Source organism: Sycon ciliatum, assembly GCF_964019385.1.
Source record: "Sycon ciliatum chromosome 5 unlocalized genomic scaffold, ocSycCili1.1 SUPER_5_unloc_1, whole genome shotgun sequence".
In the NCBI taxonomy this organism is placed as follows: domain Eukaryota; kingdom Metazoa; phylum Porifera; class Calcarea; order Leucosolenida; family Sycettidae; genus Sycon; species Sycon ciliatum.
Genome location: NW_027044462.1, coordinates 540,701 through 553,789, shown reverse-complemented (window position 1 = coordinate 553,789; position 13,089 = coordinate 540,701). Strand labels below are relative to the sequence as shown.

The following is a 13,089-nucleotide window of genomic DNA, read 5'->3' as shown; positions in this document are numbered from 1 at the left end:
CTTCTCGACCAAAATCGGCGTGGTTCAGAGAGACCCGATGTCTCCGGCCATGTTCATTGTCTACGCAGAAGGTGCGATGAGGCAGGTGTGAGAAGCCTGCACCTCCCATTCATGCCTGCCTACTCATTTCTCACAGTATGCAGATGACACCACAATATATGACACTGATCGTGATGCTGTGGTTGCCGCTGCAGCGAAATGTGAGCCAATTTTCGCCCAGGATGACCTGAGATTAAATCTAACAAAACTCAATTTGTAACTCCTTCCAAGGATGATGACGCATGGAGAAAGACGAAACTACTTGGAAGTCTCTTGGGATCTGGAAGTGAGATCGAGAACCGTATCAATGCGGCTAATCGAGCGTTTGGCACTATAGCCTGGAAAAGACACACTATATTATCTAGATTGCCTTTGTTTACCACACTTATCCTTCCGGTTCTATTATACAACTGTGGCCTGTGAACCTTGAAAGTAGCACTCGGCAACAGAATCGATACGTGGCATCGCCGCAAACTAGCTACTATGATCCTTTTTTGGCGTAGTGTATCCCCAAATAATATCGAATAAAAACTTATACAAGCTGTCCAGCCAATTGCCTATCACCAGAAGATGCAGGGAACGGCGCTTGTTATGGTTCGGCCAAGTAATCAGAGAAGGCAGTGACTCATCATCCTCCAAAGCTCTAAGACTTTCACGTGACACCAAAGACATCAAGAAGCCCAGAGGACGCCCCGTAACTAGATGGATCGACAACATCAAGAATGACTTAAAGACAATAAAGTTTCCATTGCCGAAGCGGAAGCTATCTCTCAAGACAGGGAAGCTTGGCTCGGCATTGTGAATCAATGTACGAACTCATCATGCCTAAAATATCTGCGCTTACTCAAATATTTGAAACTCGGGTATTGAGCCAATAATAAAAGTAGAAAGGAAAAGGACATAATTATGGAAACGAGTTAAGAGTAACTCTCCACCACTGTAACTAGATACCATATACAGTCAGAAAGTGCAACAACTAGGCACAAAACTGACAGAGTACTGAGACATTCGACGTCCTGACACCTAGCTTCAACACATCTCCGTAGCGCTAACCGACAGCCTTCCAACTTGGAAGGTTCAAGGTTATGGAAAGACCAAAGAGTGGAAGGCAAGCGCAACGAAAACGAGCACAAGCTACAGTCTCAACGGAACAAAGAATGTCGATTGTCACTGGACGATGACGTGACCAGTAGGCGATTTGACAAAGCGGTCTAACTACAATTCGAAGCAGCAAAGCAGCACACCACCCAACTTGGGTGGGTCAAAAATATCAAGGATAAGTTAAGAAGGGGGAAGCTTTGCGAGAACGAATTGTACAAGCCGAAGTCTAAACTCCTACAGTACTCCTCATGCATGACATTGTGATGGACTAGTTGACTACAAAACAAGTTGTTTCACACGACGTACGTTTCGCCGTATGGTTCGTGACGGCTCATCAGTGTCAGGACGTCGAATGTCTCAGTACTCTGTCAGTTTTGTGCCTAGTTGTTGCACTTTCTGACTGTATATAGTATCTAGTTACAGTGGTGGAGAGTTACTCTTAACTCGTTTCCATAATTATGTCCTTTTCCTTTACTCAAATATCTTTTTGATAAATAACATTCTGTACTTTTATATTATATTCCTAATGCCTAGGCTCATGGTGGAATCGATGCAGTTTTTCCTGCAATAACAGAATGAAGAAGATGCGTATGTCATGTATTTCTCGTTTTCTCTAACTCTTTTTTGCCGACAGAGGCTTTAGCCCCATGGGTGATCCCCCCCCCCCCATGGGGTACATGCAAGCTGTTATTTTTATTATCATTATTATTATTAAAGTACCATCCCGAGTTCGCCCTCTCTTATCTGGTGTGCGCAAGTACAGCATTCTGGCCCATACTCTCTCCTTTGTGTACGATCCCGCTGATAGTTATGTTGCCCAATGTAGTGGTGTCGTGTACCAATGCTCATGACAAAGCTTTTCACTATTCTTCCATCAGCCAGTACTTCTGATCGGTGCTGCGATCACCTGCAGACTGATTGCATGACCTTTGCTGTGGAACAAAACTTGGCGGTTAAAGTTTGAACTTACAAAATCCCTAACATTTACTATCTTTGAATTCGGATGGTGAGCCAATTTAATTATGTCAAATAAGGAGCAGGACAACATGTTAAGAGTGATGAATACCTGTCTACCAACATAACCAGATCATATACAGTCAGCGAGTGCGACAAAATGGCACAAAACTGACAAGGAGTACTGAGACATTTCCGAGCCTCATCCTGCAGAGTTGGAAGGTTATTGGTTTGTACCTTGGAGACATGTTGGAATTACGTGTCAGGTCGCTGAATGTCTCACTTCTCCTTGTCAGTTTTCTGCCATTTTGTCGCACTTCCTGACTGTATATAATCTGTTTATGTTGGTGGACAGTTAGTCATAGAACGAAACATTTTGTCTTTCCCCTTTTTACCATAATTAGATTGGATCACCATCCGAGTTCGAGTTCGCACACCTTTTGAGCCGTCATTACATATACGGCGAAACGTGCGTCGCGTGGAACTACTTTATTCTTTATCCAGTAACTTTCGGCATTCTTTGTTGCCGTGGGGCGTAGCTCGTGCTCTTCTTCGTTGCACGTTCCTTCCCCTCTTGGACCTTTCCGAACCGGATCCTTCCAGTATACAAGGCATTCGTTCGTCCCCTGCTGGAGTACGCCCCACTTATCTGGATTGGAGCGTCACCCAGCCAACTCAGCAGACTGGACCGAGTCCAGCACAGCGCCCTCAGAATCATCGGTCCGGGAGCAATCCTGCCCAGTATGGCAATCAGACCGACAGTAGCTGCCCTAGCTTGTTTATACAAGCTACAAGTAATTACGGGCCCACCTCAACTTCTTGCGGTTCTGCCAGGTCGCCGTCAGCAGTTGGCCACGCCGTGAACCCGGAGCGACCATGCCAGCGCTGCCGGCCACCAGTTTCACCTGGACGCCAGCCTCTACCCCGTTAGTCCTGAAGCGATCATTTCCCCACTGTGTGCTCCACCAGTGGAATGCATTGCCCTGTGATCTGCTCCTGCATCCTCCCCATCGCAGCCGAATGCAGGCATTCAAGACGCAGGTATACCTGCGCGCCGAGAACTGAATGTGGACTACTGACTCAGTCTAATCACACCTATCTAGTATCTACATGTAGGTATTGCTCTCTTTTTCCATGTTTCCTCTACTCTCTGTCTTCAACTCGGATGGTGCCACCATCCAATTAAATTATGGTGAAAAAGGAGGACAACATGTTACGAGTTATGCCTAACTGTCCACCTACGTTGGTAGACAGTTACTTTTATCACAGACTTTACGGTAGTCATAACTCGTAACATTTTGTCCTTCCCCTTTTTTACTCGAATATTCGATCGGAGAAAATCAGAGTACTCGAACTCGGGATCTCAGTGCCAGCTTTCACCCCCCCCCCCCCAGTCTTCAGTAATAACGGAGGAGCCGCACATAGTACAAAGTAAAAGATATAGAGGCACCAGGAAACAGTTCTTACCTACCGTGCATGTCACAGACATTTTTGATAGTGTGTCTACCCCTCAATTGAACGTCAGCTTTTGCTCGCGAGTCATTCTACTGTGTGTTTGGTTTAAGCAATTAGTCACGCAAAACAAAAACAGTTGAAATGGATAGCGCTAGACGGTTAGTGTTCAGGTCTTTAGTGAGAGAATGCGGGTGGCTGTAGTAGAGAGGAAAAGTACCATTCATTACAAAGAGTGATCGTATTCTTGAAACCACGATGGCTAGCTGATAAAAAGTATAACACGAAAGCGCTCCAAGAAGATCAATGTGTTTTATGGTGGCGAAGGAACTGGAGCAATGCCCATTAAATGGCAAACACTCACTTAGTGAATGTGTGCAGTAATATTATATTAAACAAAGCATCGATGGTTTGTAGACTCTCGCGACTGAGAGTCGAATGGCATGCTGATTCTCTGCAAAGGAATTGTAAGCGTGGAAAGAGGTCTAAACGTTTCTAAAGACATTATGAAAAGAGGAAACTAGTTGAGACGTGCAGTATGTTGCATTTGGATGCAAATGAGCGCAGTGTGTGGAATGAATCTAGTAACACATTGGGTTTTATCCACGCTTTCTTAGCTTCATTTCCACAAACTTCAAACTTTTGAAAACACGGTTATGCACGTACACTACACCAGTGTAGTCATCTTCACGACGTCCATACAATCCATTGGCATGGACATGGCTACAGGTGTTATACCACCAACCACCCTTGTATTCATTGGAACAGTCACCACTCCATGAGTCATGATCACGGTCTCGAGTACTGAACTGTTGTCCATTGTGGTAATTCATGCTGTCTTGCAATGTAGGGCTTGAGAATCCTGAAACGTGTAGTCTGTAATTGTTAGCTTCACCTTCAACACGGAATGTTGACCACTTGGCATAATGCTTCTCTCCAGTTGTATTGAACACCATATCAATACGCAGTTCATAAGTACTACCAGCTTGTGACGTCAGATAGTGTAGTGTATCTAGACCCAGCCAGAACTCTCCAGACGCTGATCCGAATCCTCGTTTGTATGCATTCCAGTCACGGTAAAAGTCCACTGAGCCATCTTGTCTTCTCTGAAACACAGTCCAGCCACCTCCATCAGTCTCTCGATCACAGTATGCAGTGAATGTCGTAGTAGTTGTTCTACCAGTGAATACACCTGGCGGACCAGAGTCAATTCTCTGACAGGAAAATAACCCTGCAGAAGAACGAAACAAAAATTAATACCAACTAAGGGCACTGCACATATACGTTCGATTCAGCAAAGCCTTGGGTGACTGTTAAAAGCACGATGTAATAATTGCATATTATATATTTTATACTGCTTATCTCTTGCTGATTTCGTGGAAATAAAGCATCGCGTTTGCAATATTAGTCAAGCCCGATCTGTGTCGAGTGAGCACAAACCAGGTAAGCCACTAGGAAGTCTGGGTGCTCAGGTAATACAAATAAGCTACAGTTGCTACCCTAAGCAGCGTTAGTATCCCTGTAACGGCGGCTATCAACCCCACTTTCCAACGTCAGCAATAAGCACAGATTCTACGTTATGCATTACCGACACGTTGTGCATACGTCTCGAGACATATTTGGCATAGCAAAAACGTTTTGATGAAGATAAAGTCTCCTCGGGAGGACCTCAAGACTTGACCTTCACGCTATAATTTTTCTCCTGCTTTTCTCTTCTTTTTTCTTCCTCCCTCTCGTACCAATTTTCCCATCCCGCGTTTTTCATCACTCAAGCGAAAACAGGAAACCCCCTCGACAGGCGAATAGCCTTTGGGGAATCCTTTAAATAAATATATACGATAATTCAGAACCCCTGGAAGGATACACATGCCCGGATTTGTCAAGACTTTGGGCGAACAATGCGAGCAACATCTCAACATCACAAACCCAGATCTGTCAAGACGTTGGGCGAACATTGCCACCAACATCTCCTCTTCGAATTCTTCAAAAATGATAGTCCGTGAGGCAAGTGCCAGAATGTGAAATCGCCTTCCACCCCCCCCCCCCTCCCCCCTGTCGCAGAGGTTTTTTCGGCGTGGCTGGGTTGGCACTGGTTCACTGAGCAGCCTCGAAAGTGTAGGCAGTCCAGGAGACGTGCGATAGCCTCGCGGCGAGGCTTTTTTTCCTTCGCCAATTGTCGAATTTAGACGTAGGTTTAGCATCTAAACCTCTCCGGTTTGTCATAATCCCTTGACTGTAAGTCGCAGGCGCTCGATATGATAAGGGTCGCATGGTGGAATCAGGTTTCATGCGGTGAAAATCAAGCGCGAGCGCGCTAAACCTTTTGCAGATTTTTGAGCTGTGCACTAAGATTGTGGTTGCTGTTCCCAATTTCAGTTTAGTCTTTACCTTTTCAACAAATCAGGAACCTTATTTACCTTCCTTGACGCAGAAGTAACTCAACACGATTGTGGTACAGTAGGTATCGCGGAGTTGATGATTATGCGCGGAAATTAACGACCCTGCAGCGGTCTGACTAGTACGCCATTAGGTGGTAGAGGAGATCGATACCAAGCAGCAGAATCTCCTTCTTTGACCTTCCGGTATGCTGGCAGAATCCGGAATGAGGATTGGAGGCTTCTTGTTCAATATCACAAGCTTGCGAAGATGAAACGTGTGCCAGGCTTTTATCAGTGACATTTCTCAACATAGCTGGCCAGGTAAGAGATTTAGTTTCATCCATATAATGATCATTTCGAGTTACGAATGGAAGATGGCTTTCTATAAATGTTGCGTGTTTCCTCAGGATGTATGCTGGGACTGATTGTAAATGTTTGCCTGCGCATGAGTCGTTTCTGGAAGATTTCAGTATAAAATTGTGTGTGTGTGTGTGTGTGTGGTGCACATATGTAGTGGTGTGTTTGTGCGTGCACTGGTGTGTGTGTGTGTATTATGTGTGTGTATTGTGTGTGTGGGGGGGGGAGGGGGCGAGTGCGTACGCTCACATGCACTGATGTGTGTGTGTGTGTGCCCGCACCTGCACTGGTTTGTGTATATGTGTGCACAGGCGTGCATTCGTGTGTGTGTGTGTGTGCGCGTGCGTGTCCGTACATGCAATGATGTGTGTGCGGGAGTTTACTGGTGTGCACGCGTGCATGCGCTGATGTGTGTGTGTGTGTGCCCACAGACGTGCACTGGTGTATGTGTGTGTGTGTGTTTACATATGTGTGCCCGCATGCACTGGTGTGCGTGTGCGCGGAAGAATGTACTGGTGTGTGTACACACATGTGTACACTGAGATGTGTGTGTGTGTGTGTGTGTGTGTGTGTGTGTGTGTGTGTGTGTGCGACACAAATTTTCTGCTGCCAGCTGCCTGTAGCCGAACAGCAGGCGAACGTCAATGCCATGCCTGCCTTCGGTGGTTCCGAAGTGCCGGTGGACTTGCTGTGCACAAGTGCACAACACCAACCCCGGCAACACCGCCCACACCTCAGCGCATATCAATCACCAGCCACCAGTGTTGCAACCAGCACTGCGCTACCTGTGATTGCTGTTTTAAATCTGCAACTGGCTTTCGGCGACACAATTGCAATCGTGGACGGCGTCGTGGCGGAGCGGCTTCCTAGTGGCAGTGCTGACTTCTCTCGAACTCTCTCTTCTACTCTCCCCTGTCTTGGGGGCGGCGTGGCCAAGCATTTGGCGGCTGTACACCAGGGTACGCAAACTGACCTATTTCGGGCACACATGCCACCCATGTGGCTGCAACCTTGTACGTGACGTAATATTTGGTGTCGTGGATGGTAAGAGAAAGCGTGGTCGTCCAAAGATTTCCTTTGCTGACAATATCGTTTCGTGGACTGGTATGTCTCTGCATGAGAATTGCCAGTTGGCACCTGACAGAGATGCCTGGCAGTCACACTGTGCATCTGCTGCTTACACAGCTGCATAATGCCGTTTATTATTTTTATTTTTTATTCTGAAACTCGGATGTTGAGCCATAAATAAATGTAGAAGAGAAAAGGACATATGGATACGAGTTGAGAGTAACTCTCCATCACTGTAACATGATATGGAAAGACCAAAGAGGGGAAGGCAAGCGCAATGAAAACGAGCAAAAGCTACAGTCCCAACGGAACAAAGAATGTCGATTGTTACTGGACGATGACGAGACCAGTACGATATTTGACAAAGCGGTCTAACTACAATTCGAAGCAGCAAAGCAGCACACCACCCAACTCGGGTGGGTCATAAATATCAAAGATAAGTAAAGAAAGGGAAGCTTTGCGAAAACGAATTGTACAAGCGGAAAGCCAAACTCCTACAGTACTCCTCATGCATGACATTGTGATGTGCTAGTTGACTATAACCTTGAACCTTCCAAGTTGGAAGGCTGTCGGTTAGCGCTGCGGAAATGTGTTGAAGCTAGGTGTCAGGACGTCGCATGTTTCAGTACTCTGTCAGTTTTGTGCCTAGTTATTGCACTTTCTGACTGTATATAGTATCATGTTACAGTGATGGAGAGTTACTCTTAACTCGTATCCATATGTCCTTTTCCCTTCTACATTTTTTATTCTACTATTTATTTTTTCGGCAACGCAGATGATGATGATGATGATGATGATGATGATGATGATGATGATGATTTTTTTTTTTTGTAAGTCAATCTCATTCTCCACGCTTTGCTGTCATTTGGTTATGTTTTAAAGTAGTTTTTATGACATGATGTTTGTTTTTTATATTTGTAGTTCTATTGTTGACATCTTTTGTCTTTTCTTTGGGTTATAAGGTTAACTTCATCCTCGTTTTCTTATTGCCTTGTATTGGAATTTGCCCATAAAAGTGGCTACGGTGTGATAATGCATTTTTATATTTCGTGTTTTAACATTATTTTCAGAAAATTGCTCTTACAATACCTTGCGTTTTATATTCATAATATTGTTGCCCGTAAAAGCGGCTTGGTCACATGGTGATGATGATGATGATGATGTGTCTTTTGGTTATGTTTTAAAGTAGTTTTTATGACCTGATGTTTGTTTTTTATATTTGTAGTTCTATTGTTGACATCTTTTGTCTTTTCTTTGGGTTTTAAAAGGTTAACTTCATCCTCGTGTTCCTATTGCCTTGTATTGGAATTTGCCCATAAAAGTGGCTACGGTGTGATAATGCATTTCTATAAATTATTTCGTGTTTTAACATTATTTTCAGAAAATTGCTCTTACAATACCTTGCGTTTCATATTCATAATATTGTTGCCCGTAAAAGCGGCTTGGCCACATGATGATGATGATGATGATACATTTGCTTTGCCCGTAAAAGAGGCTTTTCTCATGATGATGATGATGATGATGAATATCTATCATGATTTTTGCACACAATCTCGGTTATCACCGTTTCAAGCCCGTACAAGAGGCCGTTTCCAATGATGATGATGATGATGATGATGATGATTTGATGTTTGTTTTTTATATTTGTAGTTCTATTGTTGACATCTTTTGTCTTTTCTTTGGGTTAAAAGGTTAACTTCATCCTCGTTTTCTTATTGCCTCGTATTGGAATTTGCCCATAATACGGCAAATAATGCATTTTTATATTTCGTGTTTTAACATTATTTTCAGAAAATTGCTCTTACAATACCTTGCGTTTTATATTCATAATATTGTTGCCCGTAAAAGCGGCTTGGTCACATGATGATGGTGATGATGATTTTTTTTCATTTTTTTATTTTTTTTGATCCCACCTTCCAACCCGGCAAATATTTTGATTTTGATAAAAACGATTCAAAGCCTCTCAATTTTAGTACTACTTGATGTATATATAAGAATAATAACATTAGTTACACTTTCACACCAAACTAGCTCGGCGCAGCACCAATCACTGCAGGGGAACCCGACCCTCCACCATCGCCAACTCACGAAGCATGTGAACTGGACGATGACGGGCCGACCGAGCACCCCTGACACACAACACAGCGGAACGTAGCAGCGCGAAAGACACCCGACAACGATAATAACTCATCAACGACGAATAGCTACCTCCCGAAGATTGAGCTGTAAGGAGGCAAAGGCGCCTGAGGAAGGCCGTGGATGCCGGCGCAGCAGCCCCATTCACGGAAAACACAAGAGGTGCAAAGGCACCACGCTCAACATTGACTACTCTCTCCTGATATTGCAGTCTCTTAGCGCCCTCATGTTGCCGGAAGAGCGCGTCCAGGCTTCTGGACGCGTAGGAAGAAGCGTCAGGATTAAACACCCTTACATCAAAAAATGCATCTTGCCCACGCGTCCAGAAGCCTCGAGCGCTCACATCAAGGCGAGCCTCGACAGAGGTGTTCGCCGACCTGGCCTGAAAAACCTCACCCTCGACAGGGCGAGAGGTGGCTCCACAGACACACTGGAACAATGATGATGATGATGATGATGATGATGATGATGATGATGGGCCATTACGTGCTTTCGTGGTTGCCGATGGTCTTATAACAGACGGCGGGTGAATTCCTTTGTGGCCCAGTGTCGTTTGGCCGCGTAGTGAATTTTTATGCTATGCCTCTCAACAATATCACTATGGATAACATCACATTTTTTTAAAAAACTATTTGGTAAAGTAACATCATCTGTCATTTAATATCTATGTGGTAAAATAATCAGCATTTGAACATCTATTTGGTACTAATCATTCAACTGTTAAATGTCATTTTTTACCTGAATACCTATCACGATTTTTGCACATAATCTCGGTTATCACCGTTTCAAGCCCGTACAAGAGGCCGTTTCCAATGATGATGATGATGATGATGCATTAAACCCCCCCCCCCCCCCATGAACGGGCAAAAAAGAATCAATATGCCAGCCGCGTTGTGAATGTCGAGCGAGGATCGTTCACCCCACTGGTGTTCTCGACTTATGGTTTCAGCGGGCCTGAGACAACTCAATTCCGAAAGTCTCTTGCCTCTCTCTTTGTAGAGAGAAGCCAGGATCTCAAATATCCTGTTGTCATGGGTATGTTGCGTACCCGCCTGTCGTTTTGCCTCTTGAGGTGGGCCATTACGTGCTTTCGTGGTTGCCGAGGGTCTTATAACAGACGGCGGGTGGATTCCTTTGTGGCCCAGTGTCGTTTGGCCGCATAGTGAATTTTTATGCTATGCCTCTCAACAATATCACTATGGATAACATCATATTTTTTTAAATAACTATTTGGTAAAGTAACATCATCTGTCATTCAATATCTATCTGGTAAAATAATCAGCATTTGAATATCTATTTGGTACTAATCATTCAACTGTTAAATGTCATATTTTACCTGAATATCTATCACGATTTTTGCACATAATCTCGGTTATCACCGTTTCAAGCCCGTACAAGAGGCCGTTTCCAATGATGATGCATTAAATGATGCAATCATTTAATTTTTCTTCCTTAATGGTGTAGGTAGATTCTGTTTTGTAAGCATAGTAGGACTACTTTTGTTTTGTAAGTCAATCTCATTCTCCACGCTTTGCTGTCATTTGGTTATGTTTTAAAGTAGTTTTTATGACCTGATGTTTGTTTTATGTGTGTAGTTCTATTGTTGACATCTTTTGTCTTTTCTTTGGGTTAAAAGGTTAACTTCATCCTCGTTTTCTTATTGCCTTGTGTTGGAATTTGCCCATAAAAGTGGCTACGGTGTGATAATGCATTTTTATATTTCGTGTTTTAACATTATTTTCAGAAAATTGCTCTTACAATACCTTGCGTTTTATATTCATAATATTGTCGCCCGTAAAAGCGGCTTGGTCACATGATGATGATGATGATGATGATTTTTTTTTTTTTTTTTTTTTTCGTGTTTTAACATTATTTTCAGAAAATTGCATAATATTGTTGCCCGTAAAAGCGGCTTGGTCACATGATGATGATGATGATGATGATGATGATGATGATGATGATGATGATGATGATGATGGTTATGGGTCGATTGCGGTGCCTGCTCTCGTTCACTTTACTCCGTTGGGCAGTGACCTGTTTTCGCGGCTGCCGTAGCTCCTACCAGAAAAAGTCAGTCAAGAATTTCAGGAGTTATTGTTTGATGGGTCGTTAGATAGAGGCCGGTGTTTGTGAGACTGCAATCATTTAATGTTTCTTCCTTAGTGGTGTAGGTAGATTCTGTTTTGTAAGCATAGTAGGACTACTTTTGTTTTGTAAGTCAATCTCATTCTCCACGCTTTGCTGTCATTTGGTTGATGTTTTGAAGTAGTTTTTATGACCTGATGTTTGTTTTTTATATTTGTAGTTCTATTGTTGACATCTTTTGTCTTTTCTTTGGGTTAAAAGGTTAACTTCATCCTCGTTTTCCTATTGCCTTGTATTGGAATTTGCCCATAAAAGTGGCTACGGTGTGATAATGCATTTTTATATTTCGTGTTTTAACATTATTTTCAGAAAATTGCTCTTACAATACCTTGCGTTTCATATTCATAATATTGTTGCCCGTAAAAGCGGCTTGGTCACATGATGATGATGATGATGATGATGATGATTCTGTACTGCTCTTGCCAGCTTTGCCCAATGCCTGTGCTCGGAGGACTTGGATCCGGAACACCTATCCCCATTTACCGCCGCTAGACTTATTCCATTGGACAAACACCCAGGTGTGCGGCCGATTGCAGTGGGTGAAGTGTTCCGCCGGCTTGTGTGTCGTGCCGTTATGCGGGTGCTTGAGTCCGATGTACTGCGTGCTACTGCTCCCATGCAATTGTGCATTGGGGTGCCGTCTGCCTGTGAGGCAGGGGTTCATGCAATGCAGGAGTTGTTCGCACGAGAGGACACGGAAGGCATCTTGTTTGTAGATGCTACGAATGCGTTCAATTCATTGAATAGAAACGCGGCCCTCCATAACGTGCCCTATGTATGCCCCGCTATGGCAAAGGTGTTCCAGAACACGTACAGTTCTTCAATTCGTCTCTTCGTCTCCGGCGGCGGGGAGATTGAGTCACTGGAGGGTACTTGCCAGGGCGATCCGCTGGCCATGGCTCTGTATGGTATCGCTACAGTCCCGATGATTCGGCGCCTCCAGGAATCCAATCCATCTGTGGCTCAGGTTTGGTACGCGGACGACGATTCTGCAGGTGGCCGCGTTTCTTCATTGTCCACATACTGGGGAGACATAAGCCAACTGGGCCCTGACTATGGATACTTTCCAAACCCACAGAAATCAGTGTTGCTGGTCAAGCCGGAGCATGAGGAAGAGGCCCAGCGCCTCTTCTCCGCCACTGGAGTTACCATCAAGACCAGCGGCAACCGTCACCTCGGCGGAGCGATTGGCAGTGAGGAGTTCTGCTCTGCCTTCATGGCCAAGAAGGTGGATAAATGGAAGCAGGTTCTGGATTCCCTGACGGGGATGGCTGTCACTCAGCCTCAGGCCGCATACACCGTTTTTACGAAGGGTCTGTCATCCACATGGACATACCACTTGCGTTGCTCACCTTGTTCGGCTGAGATACTGGCCGAGCTTGATGAGAGGATCAATGATTGCCTGATACCTGCCCTTCTGGGGGATGGCGTTCGTCCTGGTAGCCCTGAGAGAGAGCTG

General features: G+C 44.4%; 1 protein-coding gene across 1 annotated transcript in view; it reads right to left on the bottom strand.

Annotated features, from left to right (window-relative positions):
• Positions 1 to 3,695: 3,695 nt before the first annotated feature.
• LOC135830335 (angiopoietin-related protein 7-like) overlaps positions 3,696 to 13,089 on the bottom strand; it is a 64,152-nt gene continuing 54,758 nt past the window's right edge. The window contains exon 7 of the mRNA XM_065342604.1: positions 3,696 to 4,777. Coding sequence (XP_065198676.1) covers positions 4,146 to 4,777 — 632 coding nt within the window. The 3' untranslated portion in view covers positions 3,696 to 4,145. The remainder of the gene's footprint in view (positions 4,778 to 13,089) is intronic.